The 14,737-nt window shown below is 37.5% G+C and overlaps 2 protein-coding genes across 4 annotated transcripts in view; one reads left to right on the top strand and one right to left on the bottom strand.

The window, feature by feature from the left end:
• dixdc1a (DIX domain containing 1a) overlaps nucleotides 1-9,682 on the top strand; it is a 28,600-nt gene extending 18,918 nt beyond the window's left edge. For all 3 annotated transcript variants that reach the window (XM_084717916.1, XM_084717915.1, XM_084717914.1), the window contains exons 5-16: nucleotides 2,370-2,459; nucleotides 2,695-2,748; nucleotides 2,848-2,898; nucleotides 3,167-3,271; nucleotides 3,401-3,454; nucleotides 3,547-3,636; nucleotides 4,675-4,752; nucleotides 5,317-5,478; nucleotides 5,603-5,669; nucleotides 5,863-5,971; nucleotides 6,226-6,334; nucleotides 9,091-9,682. In XM_084717916.1, the coding sequence (XP_084574042.1) occupies nucleotides 2,370-2,459; nucleotides 2,695-2,748; nucleotides 2,848-2,898; nucleotides 3,167-3,271; nucleotides 3,401-3,454; nucleotides 3,547-3,636; nucleotides 4,675-4,752; nucleotides 5,317-5,478; nucleotides 5,603-5,669; nucleotides 5,863-5,971; nucleotides 6,226-6,334; nucleotides 9,091-9,174 (1,053 nt within the window). In that variant the 3' untranslated portion in view covers nucleotides 9,175-9,682. The remainder of the gene's footprint in view (nucleotides 1-2,369; nucleotides 2,460-2,694; nucleotides 2,749-2,847; nucleotides 2,899-3,166; nucleotides 3,272-3,400; nucleotides 3,455-3,546; nucleotides 3,637-4,674; nucleotides 4,753-5,316; nucleotides 5,479-5,602; nucleotides 5,670-5,862; nucleotides 5,972-6,225; nucleotides 6,335-9,090) is intronic.
• A 167-nt stretch (nucleotides 9,683-9,849) lies between these two features.
• Nucleotides 9,850-14,665, bottom strand: pih1d2 (PIH1 domain containing 2). Its single transcript, XM_084717917.1, has 5 exons — nucleotides 14,235-14,665; nucleotides 11,712-11,838; nucleotides 11,395-11,625; nucleotides 10,986-11,257; nucleotides 9,850-10,834 (listed from the first exon to the last, which is right to left on the bottom strand). Exons 1-5 carry the CDS (start codon nucleotides 14,415-14,417, stop codon nucleotides 10,691-10,693), a joined length of 957 nt encoding a protein of 318 aa, XP_084574043.1. The 5' UTR covers nucleotides 14,418-14,665; the 3' UTR covers nucleotides 9,850-10,690.
• Between the last annotated feature and the right edge of the window lie 72 nt (nucleotides 14,666-14,737).

Here is a 14,737-nt window from a genome sequence, read left to right as displayed (position 1 = left end):
TTGAAAACTGGCAACACCAAAGGCCAAGTGTCCTTGCCCCTAAAGTGATAATATTCCAGGCCTGCTATTGTCTGCTTTATCAGGTGTTGATTCCAAAATTGTAAGAAATTAAATGCATATTTTATGAAAGATATGACTTTTTAAATTGATTGTGTATGTAAGCCTTTCAATAACTATGCAAGGAGAGAGAGATCATTAATTTAAAGGTTTACAGATGGACAATCAATACTTTTCCATTGTTTAGCAATAAGACGCTTCACTTGTAGGCAAAGGTTAACCAGCTCACTTTCATGCATTCTCAGGGCCAACGCTTCTGGAATAAGACCAATAACGCAGATGTCTGGGCACAAAGGGAATTCTTTGTGGATGGATGATTCTGGAAATTGTGTCGATCATTCCTTTCCAAAAGTCTTGTATGTAATGAAATAGGGTCCTTTTTCTGGTCTTCATTTATACAACTGTCTGCAATATTAGGATTGAATTTATTGAGTTTTTCAGGAGTTATATATGTTCTCATAAGCTAGTTATATTGGATCACTTTAAATCTACTACTAATAGTTAATGTTTGTGCCTGAACCAAAATATTTCCCATTCCTGCTCTGCAACAAGCATTTAAAGATCCTCTATCCACCCCATTCTTTCATAATTTGAGGCTTTTGTCGACTCTTTTACAAAGTTTCTGAGATCCTTCCTATAGCAAAGGTGTCTGATGTTTTGCCAGTTTTACTGAAAGGAGGGCAAGGAAGGACATGTTACATCCCTGTTAAATTCAGCTACCTGGGGTACATAAAGGCACTTGATGTAAGGGCACCCGACCTCTATTTATCCATTGTAAGTTGACTCTATTTATAATTTCTTCAAGAACTGTTAAGGTTGACAACCTAACCTGTTTTCTTCCACTGTAAAATCAATGTACAGCTGGTCGAGTATTCACACATGTATGAAAAATGTCTGTAATAGCAGCGATTGAAGCAGTGGTCAGATGCCTCTAATGCAGTAAAAATAAATGTTCATTTGCAGGGATACATGCTATTGTACACACTTAGTAATATACTGTACAGTAAATTTAATGTTTAGTATTTGGAACATATGCAAAATACACATTATCTTTGCTACCTGTAAAGAGTGGTTATGCTGCTTATGGGTAAAATACAGTATATGTTAATATGTGTTAGTATTATATAAAAGTATATGGTGAATTTATATTACTGCATACAGATGATAAGATTTATTTTGTAGATGACCTTATTTTTCTCAGGTTTATTGAGATAATTGACATAATTTAATTTCAGTTATTATGGTTAATGGTAACTATATACTATATACACAATACATTCAAATTCTTTAGATCAGGAACTAAATAATAATAATAATAATATGTGATGGTTAAGACTGGCAGAGTAATATATGATGTACCATGTTTGTAGTCAGTCTTCAGTTGTCCTACTGTTGAGGTGGACATTAAAGTGGACCAAGTTGCACAGATCAAGCTGTCCCCATGCTCTTTCTTTACCCACAACCCAGAAGTAGTTTTATTCAGTAACAATCAAGTTTAAGTTAATGCATAGAGTAACAATGTATTTTGCATATTTTGTCCATACAGTATGAATCTAAATATATAATAATAACTCAGTATATTATATAGATAATATGGAGTCATTCATTGCATTCAGCTACTACAGTTTGTCATGTAAGTGGTGCAGCTACAGCAAGTCAACTCTGCACAGTTCTTAAAAATAGACATCACACAGATTTTTGAAGCCTGGTTCCAGACCTCTGAATCACCGCCCACATGTCAGATTTGTTCTGTAATTCAGATGAATGAAGTGAAACAAAATGGGTTTTTTTAGACCTTATAGACTTTTCTCTACTTCACAAAGACCTTCAAGGATTTATGTGGACATATGTAGATAAAAATGTAAGAAGGAGTAATAAAGTAAGTGTACAGCGATGCCTGTTGCCCAGTAATTGACATCAAACTCTGGGTAAATGCAATGCAATAAAGAAGAAAAGGATGAGAAAATAAATGAGCAAAAAACATAAATGAACAAACAACCACACCATTATTATGTTAACAAACTAATTTATAATGTAATGAAAATATTTATGTATACAGATGAGAGGCTGTAGTCTGTTTTTAATATAATTTCAATTTGATACAGTTCAGTTCATTTTAATTTCTTTGACCTTATTAGCTAAAATAGGAAACTTGTTGTGCAGCCAAGTATAAAAATCCCAAACTGCTGTATTTACAAATACAAATACAGAAATAAATCTGGCTTCTCTGCCATGTATATTTAATGCTGCTTTCAGGCCTCCACGCTGTGTGTCTATATATACTGTATGTGTGTGTGTGTTTTTGTCCTCAGGCTCTGCTGCTCCATGGCTCGCTCCCCGAGGAGGACCAGGATGGATCCGTGAGCTTCGGCGATAACCGGGCCAACACTGAACAGCAGCTGGTACAGTGCCCTCTCTCTGCAAACTCGAGAAAACAGCACTTGCTTGCCACTCTGTCTGGAGTATCGGTGTCAGCCCTTCTCTTGTGATGATGTTTGCAGCCGTCACTTCTCTCTCAAGAGTGGCTACTGTAGAGCACAACTGAATCTCTCTGATCTGTTAGACCCGCTGCTTGCTCATACGTTCTGACATTTTTCCATTCTCTAATTACTCTGCTCGTACTCTCTGCCTTTGAAGGTTCTAATCCGCAGTCGTCTGGACCAAAGCACGGAGGAAGCCCTTGATCTCAAGGTACAGTAAGTTAATGTAATTAGGTTTAATATAGATGAGCTGCCCTACAAGCAATGAGTACTTTTCTCTAATGTCTCTGTTAATTTGTGTGGCTCTCAGAGGGAACTCATGAGGCACAAGCAGGAGGCACGCCACCTTCAGGCCATCAAGGTAAACCTCTTACTCCAATTTTGTCCTTTGTGAGTGAATTTAAAGGGATTAAAGGATATAATTCAATGTGTCCCTACTCTTGTGCCATCCCAAAATGATTACTCTGCAGTTTTTTATTGCACACAATATATATTTTTTTCATTTCTTTGTAAAGATAATGAAGTTTGGAGGTGGGTGTATGCTGTTGATAAGGCAGCAGGTGGATGCGGTGTATCTGTATTCAGGTCTCCTCTGGACGTTTCTTTGATCTGCCCCTGTTTCTCATTAGGATGCTCTGCAGCAGCGGCTGGCAGTGCAGGAGGATGCTGTGCTGCAGCTAAAGCAGGAGCTACTGAGGTGCAACATGGCCAAAGATCAGCTGGAAGGGGAAAATGTGAGACAAGTGATGATTTCCATTTGACACTATAAAATATTTGACCTGCTATGACCTGGCATGGACGCAGGTTTATGTGGGAGCAGTATAGCTTCATGTGTCATGCTGATATACCGTGTCTGTCTGCAGGCGGAGCTCAAACACAAGTTGAGTGAACGGAGCAAATTACTCACTGAATATGAGGTATCGTCTTTTATTTTTTACGCTTCGGTGCATCTCTTGGATACTTGCATGCATACACAGACTTATGTCATCCGTCTTTCTTGTCACAACAGCAGCAACTCGGGAGGAAGGACAGAATACTGCAGCAGCAGCAGAGGCTCGATGAATCTCAACATAAAGTACATGAAGTCAGCCTTGGTCGGGTAAGAATCAGGATATGTTTCAAGTATTTAAACAGTATGTGCTTGGAGGCAAATTACATACATAATAATAATAATAATAATAATAATAATAATAATAATAATAATAATAATAATAATAATAATCATGGCAGCAAATTAAAATCAAGAAGTACTTAAATCAAATATAAAATCAAATAAGGCAATAAAAGACATTAACAGACACAACCAATTACAGTAATATGAGTTCTTTTTTAAATAAAAAAAAAACTAAAAGTAATAAATCACAGATTAAGTTGGATAAACAGAACAGAACCCCATCCCTACTACAGGATTACTGTACTTTATAGTAATCAAATAATCAATTTCTTGAACAGTTACATATATGCATATAAATATATTCAATGTGACAAAAATCATGTGTGAGACAAAAATAAAATATAAGAATACAATAAACAATAAAAATAAATTATGATAAAGGAGTAGTGAGTGAAACAGAAAATCCAAATAAATATTGAAAAGTATAAATAAAGAAATCAATGAATCAATAAGAAAACTACATATAATATGGGGTCAGTAACACAAAACCATATTATCAGTGGCATCCATTTTTTTAGGTTAAAATGGTTGATATTTAACATAAAATGTGTGACCACACCCTCTTTATACCAGTTACCATATGTTATGTTTACATAAGTACACAGTGCATTGAGGACTATTTTCAGCTGTGAATTAATACATATTTGATGAGTAAACACAGCAGCAGCAGGACGGTGTGTGTGGGACTGACTGAAAATAAACTGCAGGGAATGTGTTCGTCATGATTAGGAAACATGTCACTCAGTCAGAGCCTCAGTGATCTGCCATAAGTAGTTTTTAGACTACAATGGATATTCATAGCACAGAGGACCGAGCTAAATCAGCTTTGGATACATGGGTGTGATTTTTTTTTTTCCTTGGCATTTGTTGATAATTATATAATATCACCAGCTTCATCCTCTGAAAGATGAAAATCATCCAGCCTTATTTGCGCATTTCCATGTGTTTGTGTCCATTTTTCAGTCATTCAGGAGTGAAAGTGGCGGTTACAGCAACTCGGTGGCTTCGTCCTCTCCTGCAGCATTCCAACACAGTGCACCAGTACGTACCCTTTTTTTTTTATTTCTGTCTTTAATCAGTACTATCAATTTGGTGTTTACTGGGTTGATTTTGATGTCTCTTCGTGGTAGTAAAAGAAAGAGACTATATCAAAATTATGAGGTACTGCATCAGAATTTTGAGGTACTAGTTCAAGATTCTGAGACACTCTGAAAATTATGAGATACTATGTGAAATTCATGAGGTATTAGGACAAAAGTCTGAGGTACTAGGTCTACATCAAGAGACTATGTCAAGATTATGAGGTACTAGGTCAGAATTATGAGATACTAAGTCAAAATTTTGAGACTATATCAAAATTCTAAGAAACTAGCAAAATTATGAGACTATATTAGAAGTATGAGGCACTAGGTCAAAATTGTGATAATCAAGATTATTAGATATAAAAATTATGAGCTACCAAGATTATGAGATGCCATATCAAATTGGGGATGTATTGGGTCAGAATTCTGAGATAGTAAGGAGAATAAATGATAAAAATCAAGTTGTGTACAGGTAACCAGGTCAGAACTAATGTGACATTTATAGAAAGTGTGTTTGTCACAGGGGGAAGAGTTGCAGCTGGTCAGAGAGGCACTGCGTAGCTTGAGGGACAGCTTTTCTGGCCATGACCCCCAGCATCACACCCTGGACACCCTGGAACAGGGCGTGTCCAGTCTCGTGGACCGATTACACTCTATGGACACCCAGCGCAGACAAGACAGAGGGGTACACACACACACACATTTCAGAGTAAATCTAAAAAGTAGCAACACATTCGTCACCTGCTGAATGATGAGTCACAACAAGTGACATTTGATTATTGACCATTAGTAACTGCTTCCTCTTCCAGGAAGAATTTAAATCACCAGGACGCAGAGCGAACTCGACAGACCGTGACTCCTGGCCGCCGAGCTCAAGTAAGACAAACACTATCTTTGTTTCGTTGAGGATTTGTCATCCTCTGCAACATCTCAACTCTGGCTGTTAAATCAGATTCTGCCGCTCAATTACGCAGCTATGTATGGAGAGGGCATTATTGTCTGCGAGGCTAGAGCCATTTTAGACTGTAGTTGTGAGAAACAGTTTTTCTGTTTTTGTAATTATTTCCAGAAATGGCCCACTCACACAGCAGCCCGGGATTGGACACCGCTGTTTCCACTAAAGTGCTGTACTTCACTGATCGCTCGCTCACTCCTTTTCTGATTAACATCCCAAAAAGGTGAAAATAAAAAACACTTAATGGCTGGTTTATATAACAGTATTATTGTTTGTTCCCTCACTGTAGCGTGCATGATTTTTAAGCAAATTGCTGTTTGGGTGAATGCTGCACACTGACGACGAACTGCTCGATTCGGGCATAACCAGAGCTACAGAGAGATGCTTCACTGTCTTTCCTGGTTAAATGTTTATCAGGCTTAATGTCTACGTGGGCGTATGTGAGTAGAGATCATGACTGACAGTGTGCTCTTACAGGCTGGGTGAGGTGACGCTGCGAGACTTCAAGGCCGCCGTGGACCGACAAGGCAGTTTCAGATACCACTTCAAGGCCCTCGACCCAGAGTTTGGCACAGTGAAAGAGGAGGTAGGCGTGGGAGTCAAATTATAGCCCCTGCTTCTTTCAGCATCAGCAGGCAAATATGAAATGCCAGTTATAGAGTACAATAAGCTAATAATAGCTGTGGCTGCGCTGTACTTCAAAACACTGCAGGAGGACTGATTTCCATCCCAGAGAACTGGATAACACAGAGTAGTCATTTTCAATTTCTGTTACTTCATACATTTGTTATAGATGCGAGTGTTTCTCAGAGATGTAAATGTTCAGTGGTGGAAGACTTACTCTTTACTTCAGAAAAAGCACCCTATAATCCACAAGTCAAATTTCTGCATTCAAACCAATAAAAAAAGTACTTAATTTCAAGTGTGCAAGTTTTATCAGTAAATTATACTTAATTACTCATTTTGCAGTAAAATGGCTTCTGTCAGTGTTTTACTATTATGTAATATTTTTTGGATTAATATTACTGCTGCGTTAATGATTATGTTGCACTGTGCTGCTGTAGATATTTAAGTTTGAGGTAATTTCAACTCTTTATACTGTTGGATAGTTTATTCTGTAGAAAATACAACAGTGACCCCCTCATGTACAGTATGTCCCTTGAACAATTTGACACAGCATAGTGAGAGGCGGGTGAAACAAACCATTTCAGTGGAGCCTCGGTGAATGGGAGTGTAAAACATCACATTAGTTATTACATAAGGTATCAAAAGTAGATCACATAGAATAGCCTAAATGTGTGCGTTAGTTTAAACAGAAAGTTCCACTTTCAAAGAGTCAGAAATTAATAAATGCCTTTGGACAGACCTTTTTTGTATATTTGATGCTATCTGAAGTTATGTCAAACATCTTGGATGAATTTTTGAGTGTCTATGTGATTAAATGACATAATCATGAACCTAATGGCAAGAATTGAACACAACTAAGCAAGTAAACAATAAAATATGAATAATAAAATCCCCAAATAGAGAAACATGAAAAGAACAACAGTAGGCCTAGCCTGGGATTTGAATAAGAAAGGACCTATAAAACTGTCTGAAATAGTTTCTCTGAATAAGTAATGATTCCTAAAACTCTAATCATAAAGTTAATGCAGGCTATAATGAAACCTTTTGTAAATAAATAAATAAATAAATACATTTTTAATAGATCATAATAATTTAAATAAATTAATCTGAAAACTTTTCATGGACGCCATGAGGGTCCCCGGACTCATATTTGAGAAACCTTGGTTTAAGTTACCACAGTGCATCATATTCTATTGGATCATCCTGTGTTTATGGTGTTGCTGTGCTGTAAGAATCTGGAATCTCTAAAAAAAAAAAAAGTCTTCATGAGGAAAAACAGCTGTTTTCATCTTTGTGACAACCCATTTTCCTGCTAATCTAAGAGGGATTTTAATTTTAAAGGCAAAGTATGCAAAAAACATGATGCAAAGACCCCAAAAAAACAAAAATAATCCCTCTCAATAATCACCCACACCCCACCAGGAGTGTGTGGCGGCGCCTGCATACACCCATACCCTCTTATTTTTTCATTATTTTGCTGTGCTTGGGATGTTTCATCAATACAAAACATTGATATCTGACATCCTGAGAATGGGACTCAACAATCTTTCTGGTGTGTTTACAAACTATGGATAAATCATACTTATTCTACCTTTAAGAAGCAGAATTTTCTCAGCTCATTAAGGAACACTTCATCCTTCAGTTTATAAGAAAAGTTCAAAGTCAACACATTTGGAGAACAATATGAAGTACCATGAATCTGTACTTAAGTGCATTACCTTATTAAATGTACTTTGTTATATTCCACCACTATAGATGCTGATATGCTGTGCAGCAGAGGTGGGAAGTAACAAAGTACAAATACTTTGTTATTATACTATAAATAATTTTTTCAGGTATCTGTACTTCACTAAAATATTTGTTTTTCTGACCACCTTCAATTTTAATTCCCTAAATTTTAACACAAAAATCTGTACTTTCAACTACTTGCATTTTCAAAACAGACTTGTTGCTTTACTTTGGAGAGCTGTCTTTTTTTTTGCGTCATTAAATGCTACGTTTGCAACATCGACTGATTTTAAGGTAAATGGATGGCACAATAATAATGATTCCTTGGTGTATCCATCAGTGCAAATCACACACGAGCACAACAGACAAAAAAAAAAAAAGAAAAAAAAAAAGACTTACACAAGATGAAAAAGACAGAAAGCAAGACTTGGTGGTGGAGTTGAGACATCCAGTGAATCTTTCAGCTGTCTGTGAGGCATTTTAGTACTGCAGCACTGATTTTTGACCCAGAGGGGCACACGTTGATCCAAGGAACCTAAAGAACCAGCTTCTGCTGTGGCTGAACAAAAGGTTTTGGGAGTCATGTAAAGATGAAGGAATTTCTTAATTAGACCCGAGGTGTGTTTTCATGTCGATAATGTTGAAAGTTCTGTTCATGACAGTGGAAACTGATTTGCACATTGGAGCAAAGTTAGTGATCATTATTTTTGTTTTTTTCATTTTATTTTTTTGTAAGTTAGAATGGTTAAAGTTTAATAGTCTACCAACTATATAAATATGATGTGATGCTGTTAGCTTTGCATAGAAAAAACTGGTAGAAATGTCCTTCGAGGGGAATACTTTCTACTTTTATACTTTGAGTATTCAGAACTTTTTCACTTTAACTTTAGTAAAGAAGTTGAACCAATATTTTTTTTTTTTGACAAAAGTATCTGTACTCTTACTTGAGTGAAGAACATGTGTACTTTTGCCATCTCTGCTATGCAGGTGTTCCAGGATGGAGCAGTCGTGCCTGGCTGGGAAGGAAAGATTGTAGCGTGGGTGGAGGAGGACCACGGAGAGAGGAGATAGAACCCAAAAAACAGAGATCACCACTACAAACCTCAGTTGTTCCCACTGGACCAGAATTCCACTGAAAATACATGTGATGCCATGAAAGAGAAAAGTTATAATACTTAATTAACTGGGACCAAATGGATCTAACACCATTCCTGTACAAAACCATGTTTTAAAAGTGAAGGTTTCATATGAAGAGTCTGACTTGACCTTTGGGTACCACTTTTATTTTGAAGGAATGGATATTAGACATTGTTTGCAGCTTGTAAATTAATGTGCTGGACTACCAATTAATGGTCAGTAATGTGATACTTGAAACTGAATTATGAGACAGAGTTCATGCGATTTATAATAAATAACATGTTATAAGCTGTGATCTAAAAAGCTGTAATCACTGCATAGTATGCAAACCTCAAAATAAAAGTGTTTACTGACATTTTTCACATGTTCCAGATTGCCAAATAGTGATGTTGTTGTTCCGCATCAATTTTGATGTTTTAATAAACATGAATTATTGCATGGATCATTTTGTTGTCAATTACTCCCCGTACGTACGGTAATGACACTGTACACCAGCTCCTGGCCATTATACACCTCCACTCATACACCCACATGTTAATAAACAAACACCACAGATTGTCATTAAAGTCAATTAATTTTTCTGGGTTAAGAATCAAATTTGCTGCTGCAGATGAACCCACACACTGACATATTTATTTCAGTAAAAACATTTTGGTTTTTTGGAAAGGATCAGTTTACAGGGGGACTGTTTGTTTGTTGTTAAGTCCCTGCATAGTTTAATGCAGGGACTCAAAACATTGGCACAGATTGCATAGTAGGAATTTGCTTTGTTCTGGTTATGTACTTCTTCAACACATTCCAAGCAGGACAGATCATATCTGTGTACATTTGTTTCTCCCTTAAAGGGATAGTTCAGATTATTTGAAGTGGGATTGTATGAGGTATTTATTGATAGTTCATTATATTCCAGTTCGAAGACACAGAGAAGAGTACTAGCTTTAGTTCCCTTTACCTATGTTTTCATTATTATTCAACTTTTCAGACTTGGATTCAAGTTTAATAGCTAATATCTATTTTTTTAAGGTTTAATGGGGAGTTTTCCAAACTACTGTTCATAACATTTTGATTGTGGACCATTTGCAACAGCACCATCCATGGAAGAAAGTCTTACCAGAGACATCCGGGTGTTCAATGGCAGTATAAGAGAAAACACCACAACAATATCTTTGTCTCCATATTTGACTCCCCTCCATTTTGCTGCTGAGGCTTGCATGGCATCCCAACTGTCGATCAAGTGTTGACCCTCTGTATTTTTACAATGCGTACACTTAAACTGATACCGATTTATTTATATTTTTTTCTTTTGAGTGTCTAAAATATTCTTTGCTGCTGACCCTTTGCACAGCAGCGGATTGCTTAACTTCCTACAGTCGACTCCAGCTGCTTCTTTAAACTGTTGGCCTATCGACTGCCATCAACTGTACCTCATACAACCTCAGTCAAAAAAATCTTAATTATGATCAGAAAACATCACACTCAAAGTAAGCCTTCCTTTCTTCTTGTTGAAGATGGCAGATGCTGTGTCTTCATTTACAGTTTCCGGGAATTCCAAAAGCAAATGGTAGACATCCTCCACTTCCAGTAAGACGTCATCCTGCGTAGAAAAGTACATTCAGCACAGTAAGACTCGCAGATGTAGAAACGGGCCAATTATGTATTTTTCATGACATCCAACTACGCCCCGACACACACTGGATTCTAAAGTGGTTCATTATAACTGTTCAAGGGAGTGTGTAACCGCTAACCTTGGAGATTCTCAGCTGGCACTCTGACATGGAGCGAACCTTTGGCAGCTCCACTGTCAGCTCCACGCTGCGAGAAACTCCTGCTGAGTCGGTCTTCACCTCAAGTTGGTACTCTGGCTTCTGAGGCTGCACAAATGTGGTGGAGATGACCTGGATCAAATCCTTCTTGTGCTCTGCGGGTCTGCAGATAATTTGGGCTGCCGTGTCCTCGTCTTGTTTCTCTGAGCGTAGAGAGGATATCTGCTGCAGGAGGGCAGCCGGAGTCTGACTGGCTGTAGAGAAGAAACACTATAGATTATTAGGAACTGTGCTGGAAGGTGAAAGATGATACTCTTGCAGCAGTGAAGAAAATAGCTCAAATGTAAAGGTCCTGTAGCACCTTGTGAGGGTTTAAGACTTATTGCTCTACCTGTGTCTAGTTGTTTGGAGGAGTTAGGCCACTGCTGAAACCCAAGCCGGCGATGCAAGTCATCTGGGCTACTTTTTGGGCAACAGTTGACAACCGTGTATTCTTGAGATAACCTCATCCCAAGCTGCTGCTGGGCAAAGTTCAAGGCCAGAATGTAGACTTCAGTTTTGTCTTTCTTACTGCCTTGCAGCACGGCAGGGTTTAATGCCAGATCCAACACGGTGTACAAACCTGCAGAGGAAAAAAAAAAAACAATTTATTAATAGTCTTGTTTACTGTAACACAAAGGCCACTTCTGTAGCAGCTTTGCCTTTTACCTTGACCTTCATTTGTGTCTGTTTCCAGCTTCCCTGCACACACAGGTAAAGGCCTGCTGGGATCCTGAGGTGCAGGCACACGTTTCCAGCTGCATAAGTTGATGTACAGTGACCCAGTCTTGGGCCCCTATTGAGGACACAAATGTATAGTCTGTCAAAAAACTGTCAAAACACACCCTGTCTCTGACCTTTAAATGCATATAGGTGTGCCAGCTTCCCTGCATATAGTTAAAGTCAGATGTTTTATATTAAGGCATGGACAGTAGAGCTAAAATGATTTAAATGATTAGCTGATCAACAGAAAATTATTTCATGCCAGTATTTTCTTGGTTTTTCAGTCTTCTTTGGTAGTAAATTGGATATTTTCAGGTGCTGAACTGTTGTTTGGACAGAAGAAGACATTTGGCAAGCCTGGCTATTTCCAGTCAAGGTTGGCTGCAGGGGTATCCCTGTGCAGTCGGTGTGGAAGATGCTCACAGCTCTGGGAATAGCAGGAATGGAGAGGAAGACAGCTGAGGAAGACAGCTGCTCACAGGGTGGGGGAGAGAGTGGAAAGAGCCTCTTGTTGGCTCTGTAACAAGCAAGAGGAGTTGAGCTGGAAGCAAGGAGAAGGTGGGCAGTGACTGGCCATCACTGCTGATCTGCCAATTGGAGCATGTTGTGGTTTAGAGTCTGAAAGCCCAAGGAAAATTAGATGCCACCTGAAGAAATCGTCTAAAGGCCAAAATCTCTAGTAATCATAAGTACATGACGAAACGTGTCAGCATCTAGATGTACTTAATAGTAGAAGATATTGCATTGACCACTGAGAGTGTTTGATCAACTCTAATACTAAATGAATAAATGAGAAATAAATATATGTGGCTTAATTAATAATTTGAATAATCTTTAGTTGCAGCTCCAGTAGACAGACAGGTAGACAGTACTCAGATAAACCTGATGGAGTCTGATAACGGGAAAATTATATTATTGCTATTATTTTAATTTTGATACTCTTATATTAAAGATAATGTTAAAGCATTTAAGTTGAATTCTTATGCAAAATGCTCTATAAAAGCACGCACACACACAAAGAACATTTAAAAAGGCAGAACTGTTCTTTGTTTTTGTTGTAATAGTAATGCCAGTTAGATTTGTTTAAATCAGAGCTGTAGGATATTACATCATCTATCTTTGCTCACTACATTTTAGCCCTTCTTAACCTTGGGTGTACATAATTTACAAGTTATATGAGCTTCTTTTTTATTAATTCTTTTTAATTAATTGTGTATAATGTGTGTAACTGGGAATAAAACCAATAAAAAACTTAGTAATATCATTAATAATGGCTGCATTTTATTTTTGGTCCCAGTGTAGGGGCCCAGCTGTTATACCAACTTCTGTGACCCATCAGATTCTGCGTCTATAACACAACACTTTTACAACACAGTGGCTTCATTATATGTTGATAGTGTCACCAATTCTGATGTGACCTGTAAGATTCTGTGATGCTTGATGGATGGATGAACCACATGAAAAATACAACAAAGATCTATACACTACAGTTTGTGCTATTAACGCTTTCACCTTCTTTATATGTATTGGGTCTTTTTTCTTAATGGTTAACACAATTAGTGATAACATCAAAACACAATGGAAGAACAATCTTTGTTGCAGCTACTAAAAAAAGGGAAATATTTGCAGTGGCAACACAGCTCAAGCTGAGGTTCTCAGTTTTTCTCAACCAAGGGTCCCATACAACATACAAAATATACCAGGGACCCTCTCATGTATGTGCCTTGAAATAATTTGACACTGCCTGTTTTTCTTTAACACTTCTACGTACTTAGTTGAAAAACGAACACCAAGAGAAATATAGATATATTAGATGAGTACTAAAAATATTTGCAAACACAGAATACCCATAACATACATACACACATCAAGAGAGTATGTGTCATTCTTAGGTAATAAAATGCTGATTCTAATTATTTTAACTAATATATAATTTAAAAAATGTAGAACATATCCAAAAGATAAATAATAGAAAAGATAAATTATGTCTAATAAAAAACAAAACAATAATAGGACCAGCCTGGGACTTGAATACAATAGACCACTAAAATTATTTGTGGAAAGGAAATATTGTAAATAAGTAATGATGAGTGTAAACATTAAAGTAAACGGACGCCATAATGAAGCCTTCTGCAAAACAAATACATACTTTTTTATATATATGATAATCTTTAACATGAATGAATCTGAAAACTTTTCACACACCCCTTGGCAGATTACCACAGACTCCTGTTTGAAAAACAATGGCCTCATTTGGGTGACAGAATCTGCTGGATAACAGAATTTGGTGCAACACCTGTATTGAACACACTTCCCCGAAACAGGACGGAGCCATCATTAATGAGACACACCTGTGCTTTCCATGTTTTCACGTAAAATGTTTGTCGTGACAAAACGTTGGCTGACTACTTAAGTAAAGTTAACTAGTTACTATTTATAAAGCTACTGCCAGCGTCGTAGTGAACTTACCAGTATTTTAGTGCACAAACAGGAGTGGAGTTGAGGCGGTTCCATGAATTCAGCTCCTTCTTTCATTTGTTTGTTGATGAACCTGCGGTAAGCTGCCGGGTCACTTTGAGAAAGATCATCCAACATGGACCAAAACTGGTCGACCTGCTTGAAAACATCCTCTGTATTGGCAGCGGAGGACATCTTCAGGTGACTGTCTTACTTTAAAGTTAACCAACACCAGCCGTTACGCTAGCTAGTTACCGTAGCTCGGTAAGGTGATTGATAAGAAAACAACTAGCTAGAGAAACGTTTAAGTTGGTGAGTTAACGTCAGAAATAACGACTAGTCTGCGATAAGTATTTAAAAAAATATGGCGCACTATCACACAAATATACCAAGGTGAATGTTTTCTGTCAATTTACGCTAATAGCTAACGCTATCTTAGCTAATGTTGTCAGTTGCTATGGAAATCACAAGAGAGGAAGCGTCACACGGCTGCTACCTGACGGTGAGAAGCAGAA

The sequence above is a fragment of the Lutjanus erythropterus genome, chromosome 4, assembly GCF_056507025.1.
Source record: "Lutjanus erythropterus isolate fLutEry1 chromosome 4, fLutEry1.hap2, whole genome shotgun sequence".
NCBI classification, from domain to species: Eukaryota; Metazoa; Chordata; class Actinopteri; order Lutjaniformes; family Lutjanidae; genus Lutjanus; species Lutjanus erythropterus.
The sequence above is the reverse complement of the archived record's forward strand: the minus strand, read 5'-3'. Positions and strand labels throughout refer to the sequence as shown.